At 37.6% G+C, this 26,786-nt stretch overlaps 1 protein-coding gene across 2 annotated transcripts in view; it reads left to right on the top strand.

Annotated features, from left to right (window-relative positions):
* Positions 1-697: 697 nt before the first annotated feature.
* Positions 698-26,786, top strand: part of Mtmr1 (myotubularin related protein 1) — a 58,266-nt gene continuing 32,177 nt past the window's right edge. Inside the window, exons 1-4 of one of the 2 annotated variants that reach the window (XM_013025976.1) lie at positions 698-799; positions 1,439-1,544; positions 14,306-14,329; positions 20,967-21,042. In XM_013025976.1, coding sequence (XP_012881430.1) covers positions 20,997-21,042 — 46 coding nt within the window. In that variant the 5' untranslated portion in view covers positions 698-799; positions 1,439-1,544; positions 14,306-14,329; positions 20,967-20,996. The remainder of the gene's footprint in view (positions 800-1,438; positions 1,545-14,305; positions 14,330-20,966; positions 21,043-26,786) is intronic. The other variant, XM_013025977.1, reaches the window with a different exon arrangement.

The raw sequence follows: 26,786 nt of genomic DNA, 5'->3' as shown, positions 1-26,786 counted from the left end.
CTTTTTTTTTGTTGGTTGTGGGGCTTGAACTCAGAGCCTGGGCACTATCCTTGAGCCTCTTTGTGCTCAAGGCTAGTGCTCTACCACTTGAGCCCAGCACCACTTCCTGTTATTGGGTGGTTAATTGGAGATAAGAATCTCGTGGGACTTTTCTGTCCAAGCAGGCTTCGAATGACTATCCTCAGATCTCATCCTCCTGAGTAGCTAGGATTATAGGTGTAAGTCACCAGAGCTTGGCTATAGTTTATTCTTTTAAAAATCATAGTCACAAAGGAGGAGGCTACAATGCTTGATAAGAAATGTACTCATTATCTTGCCCATGTAATTGTAACCCCTATATACAGTATTTTCACAATAAAATCATAGTCAGTGTTGCTCCACTGAGTCTCTTTGGTTTAGTAGCTCAAACTAGTAATCCTAGCAACTTTGGAGATGGAAAGCAGAGAATCTTGGTTTGAAGTCAGCCCAGGTATAAAAATTCACAAGACTTCACATCAGTGAATGGCTGGGCACAGTGGCTTGCCTGTCATCCCCAGCAGCATAGAGAAGCACAAAAAGAAGGCTAGCAGTCCAAGCTGACTTCAGGCATCAAGTGAAACCCTCTCGAAAATAACTAAAACAGTAACAGGACTTTGGGTGTGGCTGGAGGGATGGAGCAACTGCCTTGCAAGTGTGAGATCTTGAGTTGAATTCTCAGTACTGCCAAGAAAACTGTCTCTTGTTTACCCAAAAGTACACTATTTCCTAGATTTAAACCTGCCTACAAGAAATTGAATGCCTCAAAATCACATGCTATAAGGTAAATATTTCATTTGGAATTCATCTTCTGTACACACTCTATCAAGAATCTTTCTTTGAGCCAGGCACTGGTGGCTCATGCCTATAATCCTAGCTACTCAGGAGCCTGAGATCCAAGGATCACAGCTTGAAGCCAGCCCACACAGAAAAGTCTGGGACTCATCTTCAATGAAAGTACTCAGAAAAAGCTGGAAGTGGTGCTGTGGCTCAGGTGGTAAAACACAAGCCTTAAGCACAAAGAGGTTCAGGAACAGTGCCCAGGCCTTGACTTCAAACCCCAGGACTTGCAATAAATAAATACATACATACCTACATAAATGCATACATAAATAAACCTTTCTTCCATGAAATTGTGATAGAGTAAAATTTCAGTAAGTATTAGAAAATAATATGCTTATCTAGCACATAGGATTATAAACTTGTTCTGGAAAATTTTGTTTGGTTCAGGTAAACTTAACCAGGAACCTAATCTTCCTATTTTCAGTCAATATTGCTATTCTTATAGTAAATGTAAAGACAACCAAGTAGTTTAATAACAGTTTATTCATCTAATAAATGTCTATGTATCCCTATCCAGTACTCATTTTTTCAGTGCTGGGGTCTATGTTTTAACCTTTTTTAATCACACTATTTCTTTTAGTCCTACAGGGTCACATGTTGAATGGTGTAAACAGCTTATAGCTGCTACAATTTCTAGTCAGATTTCAGGTTCAGTGACATCAGAAAATGTATCCAGAGATTACAAGGTAAGCAAAGTTGGGTATTTAATAATTCATTTTCAGTATATTAAATAGCCAAGAAACTTTGCAAAAGGTTTTAATTCAAGTGAGCCTTTGGTCCCTTGATGCATAACTGCCATGTGTTGGGAGTGGGGATAAAGGTTTGCTGTTGCTTAATGTAAAATTTAGAAGAGAAATTTTACCAGCATCTAGTATAAATAGCCCTAGTTTTATAATTCAGAGGGAAAATGGTCCTTAGATAGCAATTTTCCTCTTTTTAAAAAATCAAGTTTTATTGTATTAGAAGAAATGAATTCCTATAATCCTAGCTATTCAGGAGTCTAAGATCTGAGGATCCCAGCTTGAAACCATCCCAAATAAGAAAGTCCTTGAAATGCTTATCTCTAATTAACCATGTAAAAGTAAGAAGTGAAGATGTGGCTGGAGTGGTAGACCACCAACCAACCTTGAACGGAAACAAAAGCTAAGGGACAGGGTGTAAGCCCTGAGTTCAACCCCAATACTGGCACACCAAAAAGAGAAAGAAAAAAAAAGAAAAGAAAAAAGCCTAACTACAATCCTAGAACTCAAGGCTGAGGCAGGCATGAAGATTTTAAGTTCAAGACCCACCTTGAGTTTGAGGGTAGCCTAGGTTACATAGCAAGATCTTTTATCAAACAAGCAAATAAAAAACATATATTTCTTTGTTATTCTATATTTGAGAAAGACATCTTCATGTACAGTATCACCCTAACTTTATGACTTGGGTTTTTTTTTATTTTAATAGTACTGCAATTTGAACTCAGGAGCTTGTGTTCATTCAACTTGCTCAGCTAGTGCTCTACTACTAGTGCCACACCTCTATTTCTGGGTTTTTGCTGGTTAATTGAAGTTAAGTGTCTCTCAAATTGGTCTGCCTGGATTGGCTTCAAACTGATCCTCAGCCGCCTCAATAGCTAGTGTTATAGGTATAAGCCACTAATGCCCAGCTGGCATATATAGTTTTATAACACATTTTTTTGTAGTGTTGGGGAATCCAGTGCCTTGTACATGGTAGGCAAACATCCTACAATTGAACTTAGTTCTATAAAACTTCTCGATATATTATTCACTTAAATCTTAAAACAAACCAATGAAGTAGCTATCTTTCTAGACACCACTGAGTAGGTGAGGTAAAGAAAGCCAAGAGAGGTCAAGTGCCTTGTTAGAATTTGGAATTTGAACTCAAATTATCCTATTGAAGAGCTAGAGTGATTTTTGTCCTTAACCACTCCATCCACTGATTTCCAAAAAGTGACCCTTGTGTCTTCCCACACCAGTGCTCCTTCTGGGTGTCGGTAAAAAGTTCAGCTTCTTTATTTTTTGTTGGTTGTGGGGCTTGAACTCAGGGCCTGGGCGCTGTCCTTGAGCTCTATCACTTGCTCAAGGCTAGTGCTCTACCACTTTGAGCCACAGTGCTACATCTGGTTTTTATTTGGAGATGAGAGTCTCACAAACTTCTGCCCAGGCTGGCTTTGAAATACGATCCTCAGATCTCAGCCTCCTGAATAGCTAGGATTACAGGCATGAGCCACCAGCTCCCAGCAAATGCAGCTTCTTGAGTGCCTCCAACTTAGTGAATAAGAATCTCTAAGGGAAGAAATGAATCGACTCATATATTTCTTATGCACAATAAAATCTGAAACCTAGGCTTCCTAAGTTTCTATCTTGTAAGTTGGTTATGGGACCAAACATTCTTACTACATTTCTATTTTTTTTTTGTTGGTTATAGGGCCTGAACTCTGGGCCTGAGCGCTGTCTCTCAGCTCTTCAGCTCAAGATGAGCACTCTACTACTTGAGCTACACTGCCACTTCCAGTTTTCTGGTGGTTTATTGGAGATAAGAGTCTCACGGACTTTCCTGCCCAGGCTGGCTTTGAACCGTGATCCTCAGATCTCAGCCTCCTGAGTAGCTAGGATTACAGGCATGAGCCACCTGTGCCCAGCTTTCCTAGTATATTTCTATAAACCCAAATAATTAGCAACTCATGATAGATGTTGACAAACAATTACTTTTTCTTTCTATACTTATACTAGGAGTTGTCACTTCACCCACAGAGTGGCAAGAATATCATGGGTTTCATATGAAATGAGTTTGTATGATATGACTGTGAACATACTACAGTAGTCATGTAATTATTTTATTGTTTACTAGAAATATAATTTTCTTATTGTTCATTAGAAAAATTAGCACACCAGCCTTGTAATTTAATGGATGTTATTGCTTAGAGCAGGCAAAGTATACAAAAGGTGTATATTTTAACTCAATAGAAAGACAAATATTAATATTGGTCTAAGTGGTATGCAAAAACAGCAAGCCAAACCTGCCAAGGTAGTATTGTGAAATGACAAGTATTTAGCAAACATTGTCCCAGTTGAAAGAGTAGGTAGCTATTATTGTTGAATTGAGGCCAACTAAGTTAATAAATGCATGCTTTAATACCAAATCATCCTGAAGATTAGCCTGAAAATGAAGATAATTTTCTATTAGAGGAAATGTCAAAAATTGTTTTGTTTTTCTTACTCTCTCACTACCAACTCACCTATTTTTATCCTTACTAGACTAACAGTAAAAAAACAATTCTCTCCCCCGAGTTAAAAGAAAAAATTAGAACAATTCCTGGTGTCAGTGGCTCAAGCTTGTAATCCTACCTACTCAAGAGGCTGTGCCTCAAGTGGTAGAGAGATAGCTATGAGAACGAAAAACTTAGGGACAATACCAGGATCTGAGTTCTAGCCCCAAGACTGGCAAAAAAGTAGATTGTCTGAATGTAATATTTCATAGATTAGATAAAACAATATAGTTGCCAGGTGCTGGTATCTCACGCCTGCAATCCTAGCTACTCAGTAGCTAGGATTGAGATCTGAAGATTGTGGTTTAAAGCCAGCCCAGGCTAGAAAGTCCCTGAGATTCTTATCACCAATTAACCACCAAAAAGCCAGACATGGAGCATGACTCAGGTAATATAGCGCTAACCTCGAGCAAAAGAGCTAAGGGACAGCGCCCAGGCCCCAAAGCCGATGTCCAACAAAAAAAAAAATGCAGTTAACAAGTTATAATGAAATACAGTCAATAGTTTCCTTTGTTTGGAATGGGGAAATAGGCCTACTTAGGGGACAACGAAAAGGGAAGCTTCACAAAAAGAAAACTTTTACACACTACTCTTTTCTAGACCCCTGGCAGGGGGCCGGGGTGGGGGCGAGGAAACCTGTCTGCACACCTATCCCATCAGCAAAGCCATTTGGGAAACCTAGATTCCACTTTTGCCAGCGCAGACTGGCAACCCCCTTCAGAGGATGCCTGGTGGACAGACAGGATTTTTACTATTGCCTTGACATTGTGGTGTCAGGGACTACCATGTGAGAGTAGTAATGAAGTGCCTTTTCTTCTCTCAGATAGAGAGGGTTCCATGGGAGTTTAGTTGGAGAACTGTTGCCCCAGCTCTGAAGTAACAAGGACTCCTCTACCTTCTAATATCAATGGAAGATGAGTGTGGGCTTCCTAACCTACCTTTAAGTAATGAAGCAGTACTTGCTTCTGCTGGAGCAGTTTCAGAGAAAGCCAGCTAAAACACAAGGTTTAAATAAGACCTAAAGTCTCTGACATAATGCTTAAAATACCCAGGTTTCAATTGAAAATCACTTAGCATAGCACAAGATGTCAAACTGAATGATAAAAGAGAATCAGTGCTGACTGAGGATGTAACTCAGTGGTAGACTGCTTGCCTATCATGCACAAGGCTATAGATTTGATTCCTAGCAAATACTGACTACTAAACAGAGAGAGAAAGAGAGAGAGAGAGGGAGAAAGGGAGAGAGAGAAACAGAGAGGGAGAGAAAGAGAGGGAGAGAGAGAGAGAGGGAGAGAAAAACAGAGACGGAGAGAGAAAAACAGAAGCAAACAGAGAAACAAACACAGAGAAACACAGAGAGAGGCAGAGTATGTGTGGGACAAATGAATCAACTTAGTTGATAGACATGTTAGGATCATGTGCAAAAATTTTGTATGCTTACTTTATTAAACAATTAAAACATGCTTGAAATAATAAAAAACAGCCACATAGTAGTTTCAGCAAAGAAATATAAGAGATAAGGAAGCACTAAATGAAAACTTTTTTTTTGGTCACTCGTGGGGCCTGAACTCTGAGCCTGGGTGATGTCCCTGAGCTCTTCAGCTCAAGGCTAACGCTCTACCCCTAAATGAAAACTTTTAAACTAGAAAGTACAATAGGAAAATAAACTCAATTGGGTGAGTTCAATAGCAGAATAAAAAGGGCAGAGAAAAGAACCTGTGTGCTCAAAAACAGATCTGAATGAAAGAAAGAAATGAACAGTTTCTGGGGCCTGTGAGCTATAATAAAAGATCTAGAGCTGGGAAGGTGGCTCAGTGGTAGAGCGCTTGCCTTGCATGCTTGAGGCCCTGGGTTCGATTCCTTAGCACCACATAAGCAAAAAGAAAAAAGCCGAAGTGGTGCTGTGGCTCAAGTGGTAGAGCACTAGCCTTGAGCTGAAGAGCTGAGGGATAGCACCCAGGCCCAGAGTTCAAGCCCCACAACCGGACCCCCCCCCAAAAAAAAGATCTAACATTTGTTTGGTCAAAGTTCCAAAGAAGAAAAAGGAAATAGGGGTAAAAAAAGAACCTGAAGACAAAATGGCTGAAAACTTCCTAAATTGGTATAAAGACATAAACTTCAGATTTACAAAGCTGAGTCTATTTCAGACAAGAAAATCCATATCAAGGCACATCATAGTCAAACAAAAGATCCATACCAAGACACATCATAGTCAGACTTCTGAAAAATAAGCAAAAAGCAAGCAGATGGTAGTAAGGGAAATATAACAGCTTACCTATGGAGAAAATTAATTCCAATGGCAAAAAAACATGTTGGAAGAAAGTGCCACGTTTTGAAAGAAAACTCTAATGTAGAAAAATATGCTCAGGAACATTTTCAGAAAATGGACAGTGAAGAGAAATTGTCACTAGTTTTCTTACTCTAAAAGAATGGTTAAAGGAATGAATGTTAAAGATGAGGAAGGAAAAAAAACCACAGTAAGCAAAAAATCCTCATGGAACTAATAAGTGTGTTTAGCAAGGTAACAGGTATAAGATTTTTTTTAAAAACTTATTTTTATGTACTAGCAACAGATGGAAATAAGTTAAAACAATACCCTTTATATTAGCACCATACAATGACATATTTAGGTATCGATCTAGCAAAGCTGAAAACTACCAAGTGTTGATATAGAAATTAAAGATGATCTAAATTAATGGAGATGTAATGTATTCATGTATATGGAAAATTCAGCATAATAAAGATGTCACTTCTGTGGGATGCTAGTGGCTCATGCCTGTAATCCTAGCTACTCAGGAGGCTGAGATATGAGATTCATGGTTCGAAACCAGCCCAGGCAGGAAAATTCATGAGACTCCACCTAAAAAGCTGGAAGTAGAGCTGTGGCTCAAGTGGTAGAACGCTAAGCACAAGCACAAAAGCTTAGGGACAGCTTCCAGGTCCTAAATTCAAGCCCCTGGACTGGCAAGCACAAAAATAGATGTCATTTGTACCCAAATTCATATATGAAGAAGCATAATTCCTATTAAAATCCTACATGGAATTTTTTGTAGATACAGATAAAATTATTGTGAAATTCATATGTAAAGGCAGAGAGGAACTAACATAGTTAAAATGATTAAAGAATCAAGTGGGAGGAATCAGAATATATGATTTCAAGGTATATCACATTGATACAGTTATCAAGACCAGGGCAGGGATATAGATACACAAATCAGTGAAACGGAACAGAAAACTCACAAATTGGCCCACAGAAATATAGTCAACTCACAAGGATTCAATCGAGGGAAGGCATAAGTTCAGTTATTCAACTAGCTTTTGTGAAGAGACTACTTTTGAGGAGTGGATCTGTGGCTCAAGTGGTAGAGCCTCATCCATCCTTAAGTGAAAAAGCCAAGCCAAAGCAAAAGGCCCTGAGTTGAAATCCCAGTACTGACACATACAAAAAAGTGGGACCATGAAACATTGAGGGAAAAAAGGAAGTTTACAAGATCTGAGACCAAAGAATTCTTGACACCAAAAACAGTCTATAAAAGGAAAAAAAGTACTCTGCAAAAGATAATGAAAAGTCAACTATAGAGAAAACTTATCAGGCAGGGGACTAGTATCTAGACTATAAAATTATTTAAAATCTAACAGCAAAACCAAGCCATCCATTTAGAAAATGTACAGAAGACACAAAGAGACATTTCACCAAAGAGAAATAGACAGATTGCAGATATGCATATAAATGAAATACTCACAAAAGTGTGAAGAAACACTCATCCTTCCATTGTTGGTGGATATGTAAAATGACTCAGTCATTCTAGGAAATAGTTTGGTAATTTCTTTACAAACAAATCCTGAACATAAAGCTACTATGTGTCCCAACAATTGTACTCCTTGGCATTTTTTTTTTTACCTAAAAACGTATATGTGGATATCCATACCAACTTTAATCATAAAGAGAACTGAAATCAACCCGTATCTTTTTAACTATGATATACCCACGCCAAGGAATATTACTTAACAAAAAAAAAGGAATATTGATACACTCAGCAAGTTGGAATTTTTTTTAATTCTAATATCAAAAGATCATATACTGGAAGCTGGCCACCAGTGGCTCATGACTGTAATCTTAGCTACTCAGGAGACTGAGAGCTGAGGATCGTGGTTCAAAGACAGCCCCGGCAGGAAAGTCCTTGAGACTCTTATCTCCAGTAATCTACCAGAAAACCGGAAGTGGTGTTGTGGCTCAAATGGTAGAATGCTAGCCTTGAGCTAAAGAGCTGAGGGACAGCGCCCCAGGCCCAGGGTTCAAGCCCCACGACCGACAAAAAAGAAAAAAAGAAAAAAAATCATATACTGGTTAGTTTCATGCATATAATGTTCTCTAAATGACAAAATTACAGAAACAGACACAGATTAATGGATGCCAGCAGACTGAGAAGGGTTTGGAGGGCACAGAGGAGAGATTTCTCACAATTGTACCTGAATCTACAATCATCTTAAAAGCTTAGCTTGAAAAAGTCAAGGAACTACATAACTCGAAAGTATGGGTAGAATTAGAAAAGATGGGGGAGAATGATAGAAGGGATGACATTGATCAAGATGCATTGTACTTTTAAACTGACTTGTTAAATTGAGACCCCTTTGAACAACTACTTAAAAATAATAAAAATAAATAGAAGTCAATTCTTTGCAGACTGCTGAATGGCTCTAAACTGCATGCACATACATTTTGATTAGTATTTATAAGAAATCATGATATATTAGAGAGACTATTTAAAGAAAAATTGACTATACTGACAAAGGGTTAGAATTTAGGAAAATCAACAATTATCCTTCTACTAGTTTAATTATAAATATACTAATTCCTTTTGTAAGTGGAAATCAGGCTGACATCCCTTAATCCTTATTCACTTTTTAAAACATTTCTGGAAGACTTTACTCTTTTGTTATCCTCCCTCCTTTATTTATGAGAGACATTCTGATTGATTGCTTCTGGCAAGGTTTGACCATGGAGATCAGGGAAGATTCAGGTATGGGTTAAATTCCCAGAGCCTGGGGTTATATTTTGCTGATTTGGTTGAAAAGTACATACGGAAGATTGTTTAGCCACTGGAGATTTTTATTGGTCCATCCTTGGCCTTGATTCAGGTCAAGTTAGCTGGTGAACACACTTCTGGTGTTTGAGGCTCCAAAAAAAAAAGTTCAGTTTCACTCTACCCAGAACCATCTTCTGATGGAACAGTTTGGACTTCCTAGCAGAGTAAAATTGGCTTTTTTTCCCTCCCCATTCTGGGGCTTGAACTCTGGGCCTGAACACTCCTTTTGCTCAAGGCTAGCGCTCTACTACTTGAGCTCAGTGCCACTTGTGGCTTTTTCTGAGGTTAATTGGGGATAGAGTCTGGCTGGTTTTGAACCACTATCCTCAGATATCAGGCTTCTAAGTAGCTAGGATTACAGGCATGAGCCACCAGTACCAAGCTAAAACTGCCTTTTTAAAAGCTTCTTTGTAGTGATCTGATTACTAAAAAAAATTATATAGGCTTTATACCTAAGAAAACACTGGTGTTTTAATTCCAGTATTATAATGTTTCCTTGAATAGAAGCACTAATGTATGAACTCAAAGATGATTCATTAATTTAAAATATAATATTTATTTGACGGGGCTGGAAGGTGGCTCAGTGGTAGAGCGCTTGCCTTGCATTCATGAGGCCCTGGATTCGATTCCTCAGCACCACATAAGCAAAAAGAAAAAATCCAGAAGTGGTGCTGTGGCTCAAGTGGTAGAGTGCTAGCCTTGAGCCTAAGAGCTGAGGGACAGTGCCCAGGCCCAGAGTTCAGGTCCCACGACCGGACCCAAAAAACAAAACAAAACAAAACATATATATAATATTTATTTGATTTAGTAACTTTATTATTGAATTATCTAAATGATTATAAAATTGGTCTTGGAGCACTTTTTACTATGAGGCCCAGTTACTTAGCACATTTCTTAACCATGGTTTATCTGCAAAGAAGATTGACTATGTTAAATAAGGCAATATATGTATGGAGCATAAATGCTCATTTAATATAAAGTATCATTACAATCATTTTTATATATAAAAGGAGCAAACTACTTGCAGGAACCCAGTGTGAACACCTTTGCATGATGTAAGAGGTAGGGCCAGGCTGAAGTTAGTGAAGCAAAGAGACACAGAAAATTATGGTACATGTCAGACAGCGTCAAGTGCTTAAGTAGACGAGTCAACAAAAAAGGAGGGGGTACAACAGGACCTGGTGGGAGTTAGCATTTTAGGTTCCCGTCAGCACCTTCAATGAGGCAAAAAACTTGTGAAGGTAAATTGAGGAATGGGTCCTGCATGCTTTATGAAGCCAGCCAGCTTTTGTTTGATTCCCTATTCTGTTGGTAGATGTACAGTATGGGGCAGATTATCTCACCTGTTACTGCCTCACTTTCCCATTGCTCATATAAGTTACTAGGAGGATTGACAAACCTTGTAAGGCAGTTAATTTGGTACGTGGTATAGTGTGAGCTTATTATTTATAATACTAGTACCGTGTGTGTTTGAAAACTTTAGTTTCTGGTTTAAGGGTGTCAGTTGTTACCTTATTAAGAACTAAGATATAGGTTGTGGGTATAGCTCAGTGTTAAAGCATTCGCATAACATGGACAGGGCTTCTTTGTTCCATCCTAGCATGAAACAAAACCAAAGGAAAAACAAAACAGAAAACCAACAGGAGCCAAACAGATTTAGACTACAGCATCAGTTTAATTTATTCTTCCAAGCTGGCTTGGAGCAAGGCCTGGCCTGGTTGTGCAGTCCCAGAGCTAAACACAACCACAGGCAACCCTGGACAACTGTGGCCCCTTTTGGGGTGGTGCCCAGCCAAGGGAGTTCTTCAGAGGCTGGTGAGACAAGGGTGTAGTCTCCAAGTGTTTCTTTATCATGTAAATCCCATCTGTATAAAGCCCTCACCTCTCTGCATAGGTTGGGAGAACTTCCAAGGAGGATATAAAGGGAGGCTGGGACAGGGGAAGCAAGTTGTATTCCTACCACAACTTTCACACACAGTTCAATTGCCTTTTCTAGATTTACTAAAAACCATTTAGAGTGTGGCATGGGTTGGTAAATATTGAGTCAACTTGAATAGTATCATGGTTCTGTTGGCTAGATTATTCTTGTTATTAATTACATTTTGTAGGTTCTTGCCATGTATAGGAGATAAGGAAAGGATGCGGGTATGTAAGGATTATTGTGGTACAAGTTGGGGGCGGCTGAGATCTACCAACTACTTATCCCACCCCAGGTAGAATGATCCTAACTGACGTAGCCCTCCCAACAAGCTGTGTTGGAGGTGCGTTGTGCATCACCTGTTTAGAGAGAAGACCAAGACTTCAGTGTGTGGCTGGTCTGAGGCCTTGTGGCCAGTTAAGCCATAGGGTGTGGATGTGATTCAGAAGCTTGCATTTTTAACCACAATTCCATGTTGCCTTTTAAAGTGTCAGTTTGGGAGAGATTTTCTGAAATCTTCTAATGAGGCCTAAATAACTCCACACTTAGAATTTTAGAACTGGCCAGGGCCTTGTAGTCATCCCATCCACTGAAGCCTGAAAGCAGACATTAGGTGTCCCTAGACCTCCTGACTTCAAAATACTACTCTGTCCTCTGGCGTCCATGAAAATAAGATTCAAATCCAAATGAAAACTTCTTCGTGTACCAGAAAGGGTTTATTTCAGGAAAGAAGCAGAGAGAAACACAGACATTTTTGGAAAAACCTCCATGGACTTTCTTCTCATGCCTAGAGCACTGAGGATTTCTGTAAAGCAGGTGAAGAATTATGTGAGTGTAAACCTGATGATCATCCCTCTTTCTGCAAACTTTCAGGTTTCTTTTTTGGGGGGGAGGGGGGTCCAGTTGTGGGGCCTGAACTCTGGGCCTGGGCGCTGTCCCTCAGCTCTTCAGCTCAAGGCTAGCACTCTACCACTTGAGCCACAGTGCCACTTCCGGCTTTTTCTCCTTATGTGGTGCTGAGGAATCGAACCCAGGGCCTCAGGCAAGCAAGGCAAGCACTCTACCACTGAGCCACCTTCCCAGCCCTGAACTTTCAGGTTTCTTTCTCCTTCCACAAAGGCTCCTTGACAAGGAGTTATGTGTTCCATAGATGAGGCTCCGTTGTCCTGCTTGGTTCTGCAGTGGACTTATTTCTGTAAAAATATTATTGAGTATGCTGCTCTTTAGATTACAGTGTTAACTGTGGTTTTTCAGACAAAGCATTAAAAGTTGTAGTCACAGAAAAAATGTGCAAACAATCCAGCATGTTGGAATAGAAGATTTCAGATGGAAAGGGGAAGCAAGGAGAAGGAAGGAGTATTGATGTTGGTTTCTTCAACAAGCCTTGAAGAGAGTTAAGATTCCCTGTGTACTTTCGAAGTGTCAAAGTAGAATTTCTCTTTCTAATTTGTGTGCAGAGACCCTACAACATTGTCAGGTCACAAGTCTAATCACAATGCCAAGGTCGAAATGATAGTTCTCTACCAAAAAGTCTTGCTTTTCTCAAAAAAAAAAAAATAGGGCCAATAATCATTTAATCTCACAGGTTCTCACAAGAATAAAATGAGTTAAAATGTATAAAATGTTAAGTAGCTTGAACATAAAAGTTTCGAACACTTTATTCTGCAGCTGTTTCTCAAAGAAAATGACAGAAGAATTAAAAAATAAACTCAGTCAGCAGAGACTGGGAAAAGGGAGGAAGTAGTTTGAGAAAGTTTATTTTCTCATTTTTTAAAACTAGAGGTCAAGGTGATAAATCATGTGTATAGTGACAGGAAATTCTCAAAGGAATTACAAACTGAGTCTAGTTAAGTATAGTTGTCTGTGGGTGGAAGGCTTTCTCTTTTGAGCTTTTAATTACCATAAACATGTAGCAGTTTTATTTGCTTCTGTCAGCTTTCTTGAGGTATAGCTAACAAGTGATAAACTCCTCATATTTAAAGCCTACAATTTGATAAGTTTTGACATATGTGTGTGTTCATGAAACTATCACAATAATTAAGATAAATAGCCCTTTCCAGATTAAACCTGCTTAATCTAAACAGTCTGTTTAGGAATTTATAGACCTTAATTTCTTTTGCAGTACAGTGCCATGTAATTCAGAAGACCTTTTTGACTTCAAAGAGTATTTTAATAGATGATACACTGGTATTTTTTGAGGTCTGTATGTTCATATTCATGTGATCTCATACCTCTTGAGTAAAACCATAAAGTCATTAAGAAACTCTGATAAGTGTCTTTTTTGATTTTGTATTTAAAAAAAAAACAGCACTCGGTGGTTAGATGCTGTGATCGTAGATTTTGGACTAGGGTACAAAGATCATTAAAGTGTTCCCCAAGAGTTTGATCCGTTTGTGCGCTGTTTCCTCTGCTATTAGGGTTCATGTGCCTCAGGAGCAGCAATCATGTTACTGAAGTCAGGGTTCCAGTTGAATAGAGGGGGAGTTCCCATCCCTTCTGGGATGAGCCACTACCACTTCCTCCCCAGAGCTTTCCCTTCATTGTCTAAGTCCATTAGAACAGACATCTTGCTCCTAGTCTGGTAAGCAAATCAGGAAGTTTAATTAGGGAGTCCCAAGTATTCATTGAAAGAGTAATGTCAATATAAATTATGTTAAACTTTATGATTACCTCAGTTTTATGATACTGTTACTTAACACTATAGCTGAACTGTGCTCTGGGTCCAATGAACAATTTCTGTGGTTCAGTTTAATTTTTTATTTGTTTTTGTGGCTTGGTTTGGGAGCAAAAGTGCCTTTTTTATTTCAGCATTGCTATGTAGAAAATGCAGTCCATATTCCAAACAGAAACACAAATGAACTTTTCAAAACACAGCCTGGTCATGATAGCTTGTAACAGCACTTGACTGAGGAGAGGTTTTTAAAATAATGTGGCTTGTCTTAGCCAAAAGTTGATACATTTCTTCAAGTCATAGACTTTCCTGAAAAAAATACAAGACAAACATGTTAGAATTGATTTGATATTAAATGATAATTCAAGGGCAAATACATTAGGATTGGCTTGCTTCTCCTTATATAGAGGATTGGGATGTTTCTTAGGGAATGGGAAGTTAAATTTAATGGCATCTTTTACAGGTCAATAGATGATGATGTTCTGTATTTTAACTAACAGGTTTTCAGGAGGCCTGATATAAGGGTAAGGATATTTGGCTTTTGGCAGATGGGCCTCCTACTTGTGTATGTCTGTGCTTTATGGAACACTTAGTCTATTTAGTGGCCTTTACCTTCTCACTGGTTCTTATGAGTCACTCAGATCAATTTGCTCTGCTGTGTCATAGCTTTAAGTGTTCACTACAAATGCTTTGTTTGTTATGATGTTTTTATGTGCAGTAAAATCCAATGTGTGTGAGGGCAGGTTGCTAACGTGGTTACTAGTGTGCGATACTGACTTTCCCTGTCCTACATGAAGTCTGACCAAATGAAGGCTCTTGGCAGGGATTATGTAAATGTCTAAGCCTACCCAGGCCTTCTCCAGCCTTGCCCATGGTGTGATTCATTTGATAGAATTGAACCACCAAATAAGTGGTCATATGCTCTCTATGCTCTCCAAGTAAGATTTTCAGTCATGTTTGTGTTTGCATGTTGAATCCCAAAAGCATAAGTGCTTATATTGAAGAAAAATTTAGCCCAGCCAATCCTAGTTAATATTTTTAACAATTCAACAATAGTAAATTATAGCTGATCTTTTCCTCACAATTTTCCTTCCCTTTATTTCAGAATATTCATAGAGCAAGACAAAGATTGGTAATGTGCATGCATTTAACTCTTAGTATCAGACATTGAAAATTAACCTAATTCTATTAACTGAAAACAGTGTGAATTTTGACAGTATTCTTTAACGATGTCAGTTAAAATTTTTCAATTTTATTGACGCCAATGAAGTAGTACAAAATAATCAGGTTAAGCCAAATTCTTGTTACTCGGTTTCCTCCCCCTTTCTCCCCTTTTTGGTCCTGTGTGGGTCCTAGGGCTTGAACTCAGGGCCCGGGCACTGTCCCTGAGTTGGTTTTTTTTTGGCCCGAGGCAAGTACTCTACCACTTGAGCCACAGTGCCACTTCCAACTTTTTTGTTCGTTTGTTTGTTGGATATAAGAGCCTTATGGACTTCCGTACCCTGGCTGGAAACCACAATCCTCAGATTATTATTAGGACTACAGGTGTGAGACATCAGTGCCCTGCTAGGTGTACCTTTTAAATATTGTTTTGACCATGTTTTCTTTTGTTGTGGGAATCATTTTCTTTCATTGATTCACATTGTTGAAGATTAGTGTTTGGCTTTTCTCTTGCATGGACTTGGAAGTACTTTATGGTATTTTTTTTAATTCATTCGTTTCTGTTTTAAAATTTTAGTCAAATAATGATTTTCTTTGTTTTCTTTGTATTTGTAATATGGAAATTAAAAACAGCTGGACACACTTAAAATCACATTGCTTTAAAAGATGCACTAAATTCAGTGTTCTGAATGAGTATAAAATATGTTAAGTATTATTGTACTTTAATAACAAAAGCAAAAGGTGAGAAATAGTAAACTCTTTTAAAGCTTTGCTACTTTGTCATTGATTGCTTTTTTATTTAAAAGAAATATAGTTATTGGAACCAAAGTTTTATGAAGTTAAAGTACAGCTATCCCAAAGTTTCATATTCATAGCCTCAGAAATTGGATGCCACCTTTGAAAAGGGTTATAGTCTTTCCCTTTAGATATTCATAGTTTTTATACCACCTGCTGGACTTGAAGTTCAGTTTTGAAAGTTTCAAACAAGAATTGATTTCATGGAGAAATCAGGAGTGATATATCTTTAAAGGGATTGGATAAAATTGAAAGATATGTGACCCTTGAAGCATGTTGTTGATATTCCAGTTAGAAATATTTAATGTGATACTAATTTTAAGTCAGTGTTTGATTTGTAATAAATAATTAAGCAAACATATATACATATATATAATCTCCAGCATGTGATATGTGCATGTGTACAGTGAAATTTATCTCTGGCCAATATAGTGGGGGGAGGGGTTAGTGAACACAAGCTTACTGTATTTGACATACTTGTCTATAAACTGCTTTGTATTTTGGCTTGACTTTGGCCTTTAACTGGTTTTCGTGGTATGTTTTATTTTTTATGAACCCATGGTGTGCCCATTATTTTGTTTCTTTGCTATATGCTATAGTGTTGTTTGATTTTAAGAAGCCAGTACATCTTTTGAAATACATGTTTGTTTGCTTTTTAAAAATTTTTTCTACTCCAATACAAATACAGAATAGATACCCGTTTTAGGCCGAAAGTACTATAGATGGCCTACATGTTATTTCTGTAACTCCAAAGGGCAAATGTTGTAAGTTGCAAAGCTGTGAAAGGTGTGTCAACTTTTACATGCTTACTGTCTCTTAAAAAAAAAATTCTGTCCTTTCACCTGTCTGTTTGCACGTGTTTTTCTTTCTCTTCTCTGCCTTTTCTTGTCCATGCACCTGGTGCTGTGCAGGAGATACAGGAAGAACACAATGGCTACCCTTCTGAAGCTGAAGCTGATCAGGTGGCAAGTTCTACGTGTTCATCTGTTTGTAGCTACAGATCGTGTATCTAGAAGCCATTTCATACTAGTTTTCTAGATGATAAGCAAAGCTTTCCAAATGCTTCTACCACTTATAGTAGTGCTCTCCTATCTAAATTTAGTAGATTCCATTATGACATTATTTGCCAAAAATTGGTTTATCCAACATTTTGTCAACTAGAAATGTGTTTATTTGCCTCTCAGTTTCCCAAGATAGGGTTATTGATGTGGTTAGTGACCCTCTCCCAATGTTGGATACTCAAGTGACCCAAGGGAAGCAGACATATTATGCCAAAGGTGCATCTTAAGGGGATGGCCTTTCCTTTATTCAGATTTGCATGGTCCCTGCCAAGCATGGTACCTGGGTACATAAGAAAGTATTTGGGAAATGAGAATGTATATTTGTATTTGTTTATCAGCATATAATCATTCTGATTCTTGAGTGCTTAGCCTTTGCTCATTACCCCCAGATTCCTGTGGTGTCTCAAAGCAGTAGAGCTCTTTGTGCTGCTGAAGTAAAAACTTGATGTCTGAGACACTAGAAGAATAGCTCATAGGATGCCTAAGTGCTCTGCTGTGCTTTAGTCCTTATCTCTCACCACACCCTCCTTTGGTGGCCTCAGAAGCACTTTCAAGAGCTCAGTTTGAAAAACATTACTTTGAGCATGCACCTGTTACCTCCACTGTCCACGTGGAAGCTTAGATTTAGGTCAAGAACCGAAGTAGTGGAGAGGCCATGGTCATCTCAGTGGACAGGAGATCTAAAGGACAGCCAGGGAGCCATAGACCTCAACTGAATCTTCAGGATCTCAGAAGCATGAGATAGGTCATCAGAGGGGATTCCTTGGCTGGGCAAGGGCACCAAGAAGAATGGGTGTGCTTATGAGATCAAGTTTATTCCATCCTTTGATTGTGCTGTGCATAGGTTGGATAAATCAAGGGTCAAATCATGTCCTGTGCAACCTGGTAGTTGCAGCACAAATGTGAGTCCCATCTCCTAACACCAGCTTCATAAAGGGAATCTACTATACTTACCAAAAAACTGAGCCTTTCAGCTGCTCTCCTCAATTTCTATGCTAAAGCTAAATGTGTTCCTTTTACCATTGTACTCCTATGAGGAAATCAGAAGCAGTGTGATCATTCTTTTATTCTCATGGTTCAAAACACGTCCCAGATTTAATAGTCACTAAGTGAGGACTTTATCTCACTATAGTTCACCAATCTATTCATGCCTCATATAAGTGCGTAGGCATTTTCAGGCATACTTGACCATCGCTGTGGGAAGAGAAGATAACTGTTGCATCCTTAGCCTCTATCTTGAGAACTGTATTCATTCTTGGAGTACTCACCATCATGACTGTTCCTTACAACATTCTATTTAGCCAGTTCTGGGTTGAATACTTTAAAATGTAAAGGCTGAACAAGAATCATCTGTCCGAAGCCTTTCAAATTCTGTTTTTTTTTAATAACAGCTTGTTTTCATAACTACATTTCAAAATAACCAATACCCCATTTATTTTTTATTTTTAAATATCATTTAAAGAATTTAAGCCTATATAGTATATAATATTTGGTCATTAAAATAAGCTTTAAAATGTAGCATTTGAAGTAATTTACAATTCTAGCACTGATTAAAGTAGCTGTTTCACTTTGCAACTATGCTATAATATTAGTTACTAGTTCTGATAATAAAGAAGACTTTCAAATTAAGCCTTTTTTTAAGATTGGTTATCTTTCATAGGTGTAAAATCAGACATTTAAAATATGCCTGCTACCTTATTTACTATATACAAGGTAATTTCCAAATCAGATAGGAGTATAAAAATAAATCTACAAGCTGGACACCTGCAGCTCACAATAATCCTAGCTACTCAGGAGGCTGAGATATGAAGATCTCAGTTCAGAGCTAGCCTGGGCAGGAAAATCTGTGAGACTCTTATTTTCAGTTAACTACCAAAAAATCCAGGAGTGGAGCTGTGACTCAAGTGCTAGAGTACTAGCCTTGAGCCAGATATCTTAGGGGCAGTGCCTAGGCCCTGAATTCAAGCCCCAGGATCAGCACAAAAGAATCTACAAATGGGACTGGACATTTGTAGGTTAGTTATAGACAGACCATTTATTCAGTGTGCCTAAGCCCTGAGTTTGATACCCGATAGCAACAACAACAAATAATGTAATAGAAATCATTGTGAAATGGAGATAGTAAGTAGCAAGTGAAAACTCAAGTTTAAATTAAAGTCTTTGGGTTATAGCTCAGTGGTAGAGCATGTGTTTAGCATGTGCAAGGTCCTGGGTTTGATCCCTAGTACCCCCTGACTCCCTTATATACACACATGCACGTGCACACACACACATACACACATACAAATGGTTTCAACATGATCCCATTTATATGTTAATTCCCTTAGAATTTTGGCTGAAAACTATCTTAATGAGTCTGTTCTAAAAATTCAAATTGAATAAAGTCTTTGAAGGTAACAAATCCTACTAATGTGTATTACTTTAACCATTCATTTCTTGATACGGAGAGGATGGATTACATTGTTTTCTGTCCTCCCAGTGACAGTTACCATTGAATTTGCTGTTTGTATTCAGGCATTTTCTTTATAAAACGTAATGAAACTACTAAGCACAGTGTTTCTAAATTGTCCTTTAATAAAATGTATTGGAATATTTTTATAACTAAAAAATTAATATTATTTTGAATTTTCAATAATTTAGAATTGTAAAAGACACCTATTTTCAAACATTTTGCTTTACAACATTATGCCAAAACTTAGTATTGTCCATCCTGTTTTCTACTGAACACTAGAGACCTCTTGGTGTTAACAGGTATTCCCTGGAAAAAGCAGTCCCTGAGCACATAGGTATGAAAAATACATTGTACTTCAGCGCCCTCTTGCGGGCTGTGTGTACATTAACAAACTAAAGACTTGTCTCACTAAAACAAATACAGCTTTTCTTTTGTTTAACCCAGGATTTCTCAGACTTTAAAGACCTATTTACATTTTTTGGGAAATTAATGCGCTATAAAACATTTCTAGGGTTTTGGTCACCTTATTCTTGTTGTGATACATTATGGCAGACTTGCCAAAGAGAAATTGGCTCATTTCCTTGATAGCGTCTCACAGAATACCTTGGAAAAGACTCCAAATTTAGGTTCCAGTTCCTAACTTTGTAATTTAAGAGCACTATTTTCTGACCTCTTCTGAGTCATCTGACACTAAGAAGGCCAGCAAGAAACTAGCTCCTGGTCCAGAGTACTAGTCTGGTCATAGAAATGTCTCCTAGCATCAATGCAGCCAGGAAACCTAGTAATTCATTAGCAGTTTTCTTGGTGACTATGAAATTAGTGCAAAAAAGAGTTGGCATGGGAGATGCCTTATGAACAGACGCTTCTTCATAGAAGAGACAGGAGTAAATGTTGAATAGCTCAAAATGCTTGGGACCGGAATGTTTTAGTTTTTGAATTTTTTTTCTAGATTTTTTTTGAAGTACTTACCACATACATAATGAGATGCCTTAGGGTTGGGACCCAACTCTAAACATAAAATTTGTGTTTCTTAGACACCTTCTTTATATACACAGCTGGAAGGAGATTTTATGCAGTCTTATAATGTGCATGCACTTTATGACCTGTCTCATGAACTCAGACGTGGAATTTTCCACTTGTGGCATCATGTTGGCACTCAGAACATTTTAGATCTTGGAGAATTTGACATTTTGAACTTTGTGCTTATGCACACACATATAGCTGGGACACCAATTGTCACAAGACCATTCTCCAGTTATTTTAATTTTGAGGTTTCCCAAATGTTCTCATAGGCTGGGTCATTTTTACAATCAGCCAGGTACCTACATCTAATGTTTTTATTTGTGTTAGTTTCATGCTCAGAAGGTAACCTTTTTCTGATCTTATTTCCAAATTCTTGAAGCACCTTATAATAGCTGTTTGTGTAGTTATACAGTATGTATTTGTCATGTCAAGCCATTTTTGTATTAATGCTTTCTAACTGTGAAATGTAAATATGTTGTAACAATTTGCTAGAATACGGAGCATGATGTCCTGTGATGCTGAGCTTTGAAATTGTCTTTTTTTTTTTTTTGGTGGGGAGCATACATTTTGCACGCTTCTGTAGCCTTATAGAAAGAACACAGAACCCCACGATTCTTCTCAGATACATAGATAGAAAGTGAGATTTTCTCTTCTTTGGTTTCTTGCCAGGCTCTAAGGGATGGAAATAAGCTGGCACAGATGGAAGAAGCTCCACTTTTTCCAGGAGAATCAATTAAGGCCATTGGTAAGTTTAATACTTATAGAGATATAGAAAACCAAATAGCATTTTATGTAGGAGCACAGGTGACGCATGTGTTGGAGATCTTCCTGACCAATTTAATTGTGGGACTAATGAGCTCTTTTCATTCTTATTTGTGTCATCTTGACCTTAAAAGATGGCAGAATCGTAGAGGACCCCAGAAGCTTCTGTTGAGTGTTAGATGGCCTTCACAAGTAGGCAAGGGGCCTGTTCCTCATAAACTGAGAGCTGATTAGACACGGCCTAACGCCAGTTCACTACTATAAGCAAAATGTATTGGTAGAAGACCTATATCTTATTTTAATTATGATTTTGAGGATCTGGTGAAGAACTTTTCGTGACTTAGAAGATTCCCAGAATTATAGGCCTGTGTTGCCATCCTGGATCATAACGGAGTAAGAGATTCCTTATCCTGTCATGTGGATTGGCAGACAATTCAAGAGGTAGCTGGTGGATAGGAAGGGCAGCTGGGTACCCCCTTTCACCTCATCACTTGTTTGGGTTAGCCAATTTGTTTTTTCTTCATTTGCTCTCCCAAAGATGCATGGTCAGTCTCAGAGTATGGTTATCTCGTACGAAGAACATTTGAATGTCTGGGCTTTCTTCCCAGAGCTTCAAAAATAACTACTCTCTCCGACTATCTATCCCAGTCTGTGGGATGGACTTTACCATTCTTTATTGTCCATTATGAGTTCTGAAATCCTTTTTTTCCTTGGTTTCTGGGACTTGATTCTCTCAAGGTGGTCCTCTGGCCTCTCTGTTCCTTTGGATATTCTTCCAGCCCTGTACTGTGCTGCCTTCTGAATGGCTGGTTTAAAACACAGAGCTGGTTATGTTAGGCCACTGCAGTTTCTTGAGAAGTCAGCTACACAGATTTAAGTGTCCAATGTGAAAAAGGTGTTTTTCACTTTATTTTGGTATTTCCCAGTGAGGCAGAGTCTACTTAGAAGTGATTAGAGATGCTCTAGGTGATTGGTTCCTTTGTATGTCAGGGAATGTTGAACAAAACTTGTGCTGCAGGCTCATGGTTGTCTTAACAGGAAGAGAAGGCTGTTGGTGGGTCAGCTGTGCTCCTGCTTCTCTTTCTCTCCTGTTTGCTTCTCTTTTGCTCTGGGAGCTGGAGCCTCCCACTTGTACCACTCCTGTCCCAGTTGTTGAAAATGTTAAAGACATCTGCACATCCTTAAGCGATGTAAGCATTTTCAATTCCTCCAGTGGCTTCCAAAGGGTAAGTAAATTAACCCTGACTTTGAAATAAAATATGTTCCTGGAGGCAAAGTATTCAATTAGGTCATTTTAAAGTACTCCCTATGAAATATTATTTCAGTTTGTCTTTGTAAGACTGAAGAGTTTCCATTCAGGATACACCTGGGAAACCATCATCACAGTTAAGGTAGTAAACATATCTATCACTCCCCAGAAGTTCTCTTAGATCCCTTGGTAATCACTGTTCCTGTTCGTTTCCATGCATTCCCAAACATTACACGCTAAATTCTATTTTCTATTGTTTTATAGAAATTGTAGAATATATGCGTTTTTTGCCTCGTTTCTTCCAATCAGATAATTATTTTGATTTTCATCTATATTGTTGTGAGGGCTAACAGTCATACATTTTTATTGTTGTATTGGTTCAATATTATTGTATTTAGTTGTGTGTTTTTGTGACAGTTTGCTTCTCCATTCAGCTGTTGGTGAGTATTTCAGTTGGTTCTATTTGGTAATTATAAAACAAAGCTGCTATGCACATTTATATCCCAGATGGATTTTTTTTCTTTTTTGGTAATCCTGGGATTTGAACTCCCTGCTCTATGTTTGCTAGGCAAGTACTCTACCACTTGAGCCATACTTCAGCCCTTTTTGCTTTAGTTTTGCCTGGGGCCAGCCCTGGACCTCTACCTTTGCCTTCTAAGTAGCTGGGATTACAGGCTTGTACTACACCTGGTTCTCTTTCTACCAACCCCTACCTTACCCAGCATGTGTATATGGGTGTGTGTGTGTGTGTGTGTGTGTGTGTGTGTGTGTGTGTGTGTGTGTAACACTGGGTCTTGACTTCAGGGCCTTGTACTCTTGGTTGGCTTTTTTGTTCATGGCTAGCACTCTACTACTTGAGCCACACCTCCAGTCAGGCATTTTGCTGGTTAATTGAAAATAGATTCTTGAGGACCTTTCTGTCTAGTCTGGCTTTAAACCACAATCCTCAGATCTCAGCCTCCTGAGTTGCTAGGATTATAGGAGTGAGTCACCAACACCTGGACTGGCCTGTGTTTTCAGATAGAATCTCACTTTTTCACCAGGGTTAGCCTCAAATGGCCATCCTCCTATTGCTTCTTTCTGAGTAGCTGGAGATTACACTCTTGAGCCAGCATGCGTGGCTGTAGGTCCAAGTCTTTGCATAGATTTGTGTTTTCTTTTGTATAACTGCCTAAGGAATGGAAAAACTGGGTCATATGTTAGTATACATTCAACTTTGTAAAAAATTGCTAAGTTGTTTTCCAAAGTGGTTATATTAATATATACATTCCAACTAGCAATGTATGAGCATTCTCGTTCTTCCTTTAGAATAAGAATGCCTTTTATCTCTTCTTGCTTTATTACACTTGCTCAAACCAGCAATATAGTGTTAAGAAGTGATGAGAGCAAACATTATTTTCTTGTTTCTAATAGTGGGCACCAGTAAACATAATGTTACATTTGGTTTTTGTGTGTGTGTATATCCATTATCATATTAAGTATCCTCTTATTCCTTGCTTTCTCAGCTATTTTTTAAAAAGAGATTTGTGTTAGATTTTTGTCAAATGCAATATTATATCCATTAACAGAAGATGATTTTTCTTTTTTAGACTGTAATATAAGAGATTATATAAATTAATTTTTTTTAGTTGGTCATAGGGCTTGAACTCATGACCTGGGTGCTATCCCTGAGCTTTTCTGCTCAAGGCTAACACTCTACCACTTTGAGCCACAATGCTACTTCCCATAAATTAATTTTGAGTGTTTAGTCACACTTGTATTCCCAGGATAAACTCTACTTGATATATGTGTGTGTGTGTGTGTGTGTGTGTGTGTGTGTGTGTGTGTGTGTGTGGTTCATTTCTTCATGTGACAAATCTTGGTTTTTGTTGGGGTTATTTTAAAAAGTGTTAGAAGTGTTGCCATCTGCACTTGTATTGGTCTATGGTTTTGTAATAGCTTTGCCAGATTTTGGTATCAGAGTAATATTGATCTCATAGAATGAATCAGAAATTATTCCTCCATTTTCTGAGAGAATTTATTTCTTGCTTAAATAGGTTATAGAGATTACCAGTGGGGCTACCTGGACTTTGAATTTTCCTAGTGGAAAATTTTACAACTTTAGTGTGTTTAGTAGCTACCAGATAATTTAGGTTGTCTTTTTCTCCTCAAGTAAGTTTTACTAGTTTGTATGTTCCTAATATTTTGTCCATTTAATCCAACTTGTAAAATTGTTGTCAAGGTCATTTATCATATCCCCTTAATTATTCCTTTAATATCAGTTTAATGTGTAGTGACATCATCTTTCTTATTTTTGTAATTATAAGTGTCTTCTTCTTTACTTAACCCCCATTAATCAAGCTAAATGTTTATTTCACTGATCATCTCATCTCAAATAACCTTCATTATTTTGTTTTCTATTTTATTTCTTTTCTAACATTTATTTTTTCTATATTTGCTTATTTTGTGTTGAATTCCCTCTTCTTTCTCTTGTTTCTTGTGACTTCTAGTCTTGATTTGAGACCTTCTTTCTCTAGGCAGCAAAATTTTCCTCCCATTTACTGCTTTAGTAACATTTAGTCAATTAGGATTTTGTGTTTCATTGTCACTTGGTTCAAAGTGCTTTTGGGTTCTCTTTCTGACTTTTTCCTTGACCCTTGGGTTGCTTAGAGGAGTAGATTGTTTGTTTCACACGTGTTTCTAATTTGCTTATATAATCGATTTCCAATTTCATTCTATCTGTTCAACCACATGCTTTATTAAATATATATATAGTATCTCTATCAATTTTTCAATCTCTATCTAGATTTTTCTTATGGCCCATAATATCATCTTTTAAAATGTTGTGTATAATTAAAAACAGTGTATGTTCTGCTGTTATTGATTAGATTATTTTGTAAATATGAGATAGTTAAAGTTTGTTGATAGTATTGGTCAAGTTTTCTGTGTAAGAACTCATTTTCCAGTTCTGTACATTACTGAGAGGGGCATGGAAACCTTTGACTATAATTATCCATTTTGCTCCCTCTATTTTGAAGTTTTGTTACTAGGTACATAAATGATTAGAATTGTTTTGTTCTTTCAGATGAATTAATATGATTATTAATATGAAATGGCTTATTTATTTCTGGAAATAGTCTACTCTGAAATCTACTTTTTCTGTTGATATTACAGATGTCTACAATGGCTTTTAAAATTAGTGTTAGATCTATTCTCATTCTTTCAATTTCAAACTGTTTGTGTCTTTATATTTAAAGTAGGTGTCTTTTGAGACACATATAGTTGAAGTATTACTTTCATTTTTAATCTGACAATTTTTGCCTTTTCATTGTTTAGACCATTAATATGTTACAGAAATATTAGTATAATTAAGTTAAAATTCACCATTTTGTTATTTGTTTTCTCCTTATCTTCTTCATCCATTGTTCTCTTTATCCTTTTTTGTTTATTGTTTTTGATTGAATACTTTTTAAAATATTTTTATTGTAAAGATACTGTACAGAGGGGTTACAGTTACATGAGTAAGGTAATGAGTACATTTCCTATCTAGCATTGTTACCCCTCCTTTGTTTTTCCCCTATTATCCCTTCCGGATTGAATACTTTTTTAAGATTTTATTGTATCTTCTCTTTGTGCATAGTAGCTATAATTCTTTTTGATCATTTACTGATTGCCTTCCATCTTTAACTTATCACAGTCTACTTCCCAAGTGATTTAACACTGCTTCTTGTATGGGATAGGAACTGTATAATTATAAACTTCTATTTGTTCCTGCCCACCATTTATACTATAGTTGATATCCATTTTACTTTTACACATAAAATTGTGGCCTGTGAAGCACACAATACATCATTTTGTTTCTTGTTCATAAAGTTTCTTATCTTTTAAAGACAGGATACTAATAATGCCTTAGTAGCCAATAAAAACACTTCCTGATCCACTTCTCTGGGCCTCATGACTTCTTATCCTCATGGCACTCTTGAATACAACCAAATTAACTTCTAACAACTTGTTTACCACCTCCTTCCTTCCACATCTCTCTCCCCCTACCTTCTTTCCTGCCCAGTTCAGGTGTTGGTTTTCTGAGGTTTATCACTGTGGTTATATAGTTATTGTAGCATTTGTTAGGCTATTATATAATGGTGTATTTCTGTGTAGTATTTCACTAGTCTTGGGCTGTTTATGGGCAGAAATCATGTCCTATTATACCCAGAACCCCAGCCCTTGAAGACACTCAGTTCATAATGAAATATAGAAACATTTAATGGAAGTGTTCTGAGAATTTGTCTGTGTGACCATTTTAGTACTTTAATACTCAGACTCATCCATGTTTGTTCCTGTCATTTCAATGGAATGGCATTTTGGAAGAATCTAGGATCTTTACAATAGATAAGAAATTAATGTGTCATTCTAACTGGGGTGAGGTGGTATCTCAATGTTGTTTTGATTTGCATTTCTTTTATGGCTAGGGAGGTTGAGCATTTCTTCATGTGTCTATT

This window comes from Dipodomys ordii, unplaced genomic scaffold (assembly GCF_000151885.1).
Source record: "Dipodomys ordii isolate 6190 unplaced genomic scaffold, Dord_2.0 Scaffold89, whole genome shotgun sequence".
Classification (NCBI taxonomy): Eukaryota; Metazoa; Chordata; class Mammalia; order Rodentia; family Heteromyidae; genus Dipodomys; species Dipodomys ordii.
The sequence above is the reverse complement of the archived record's forward strand: the minus strand, read 5'-3'. Positions and strand labels throughout refer to the sequence as shown.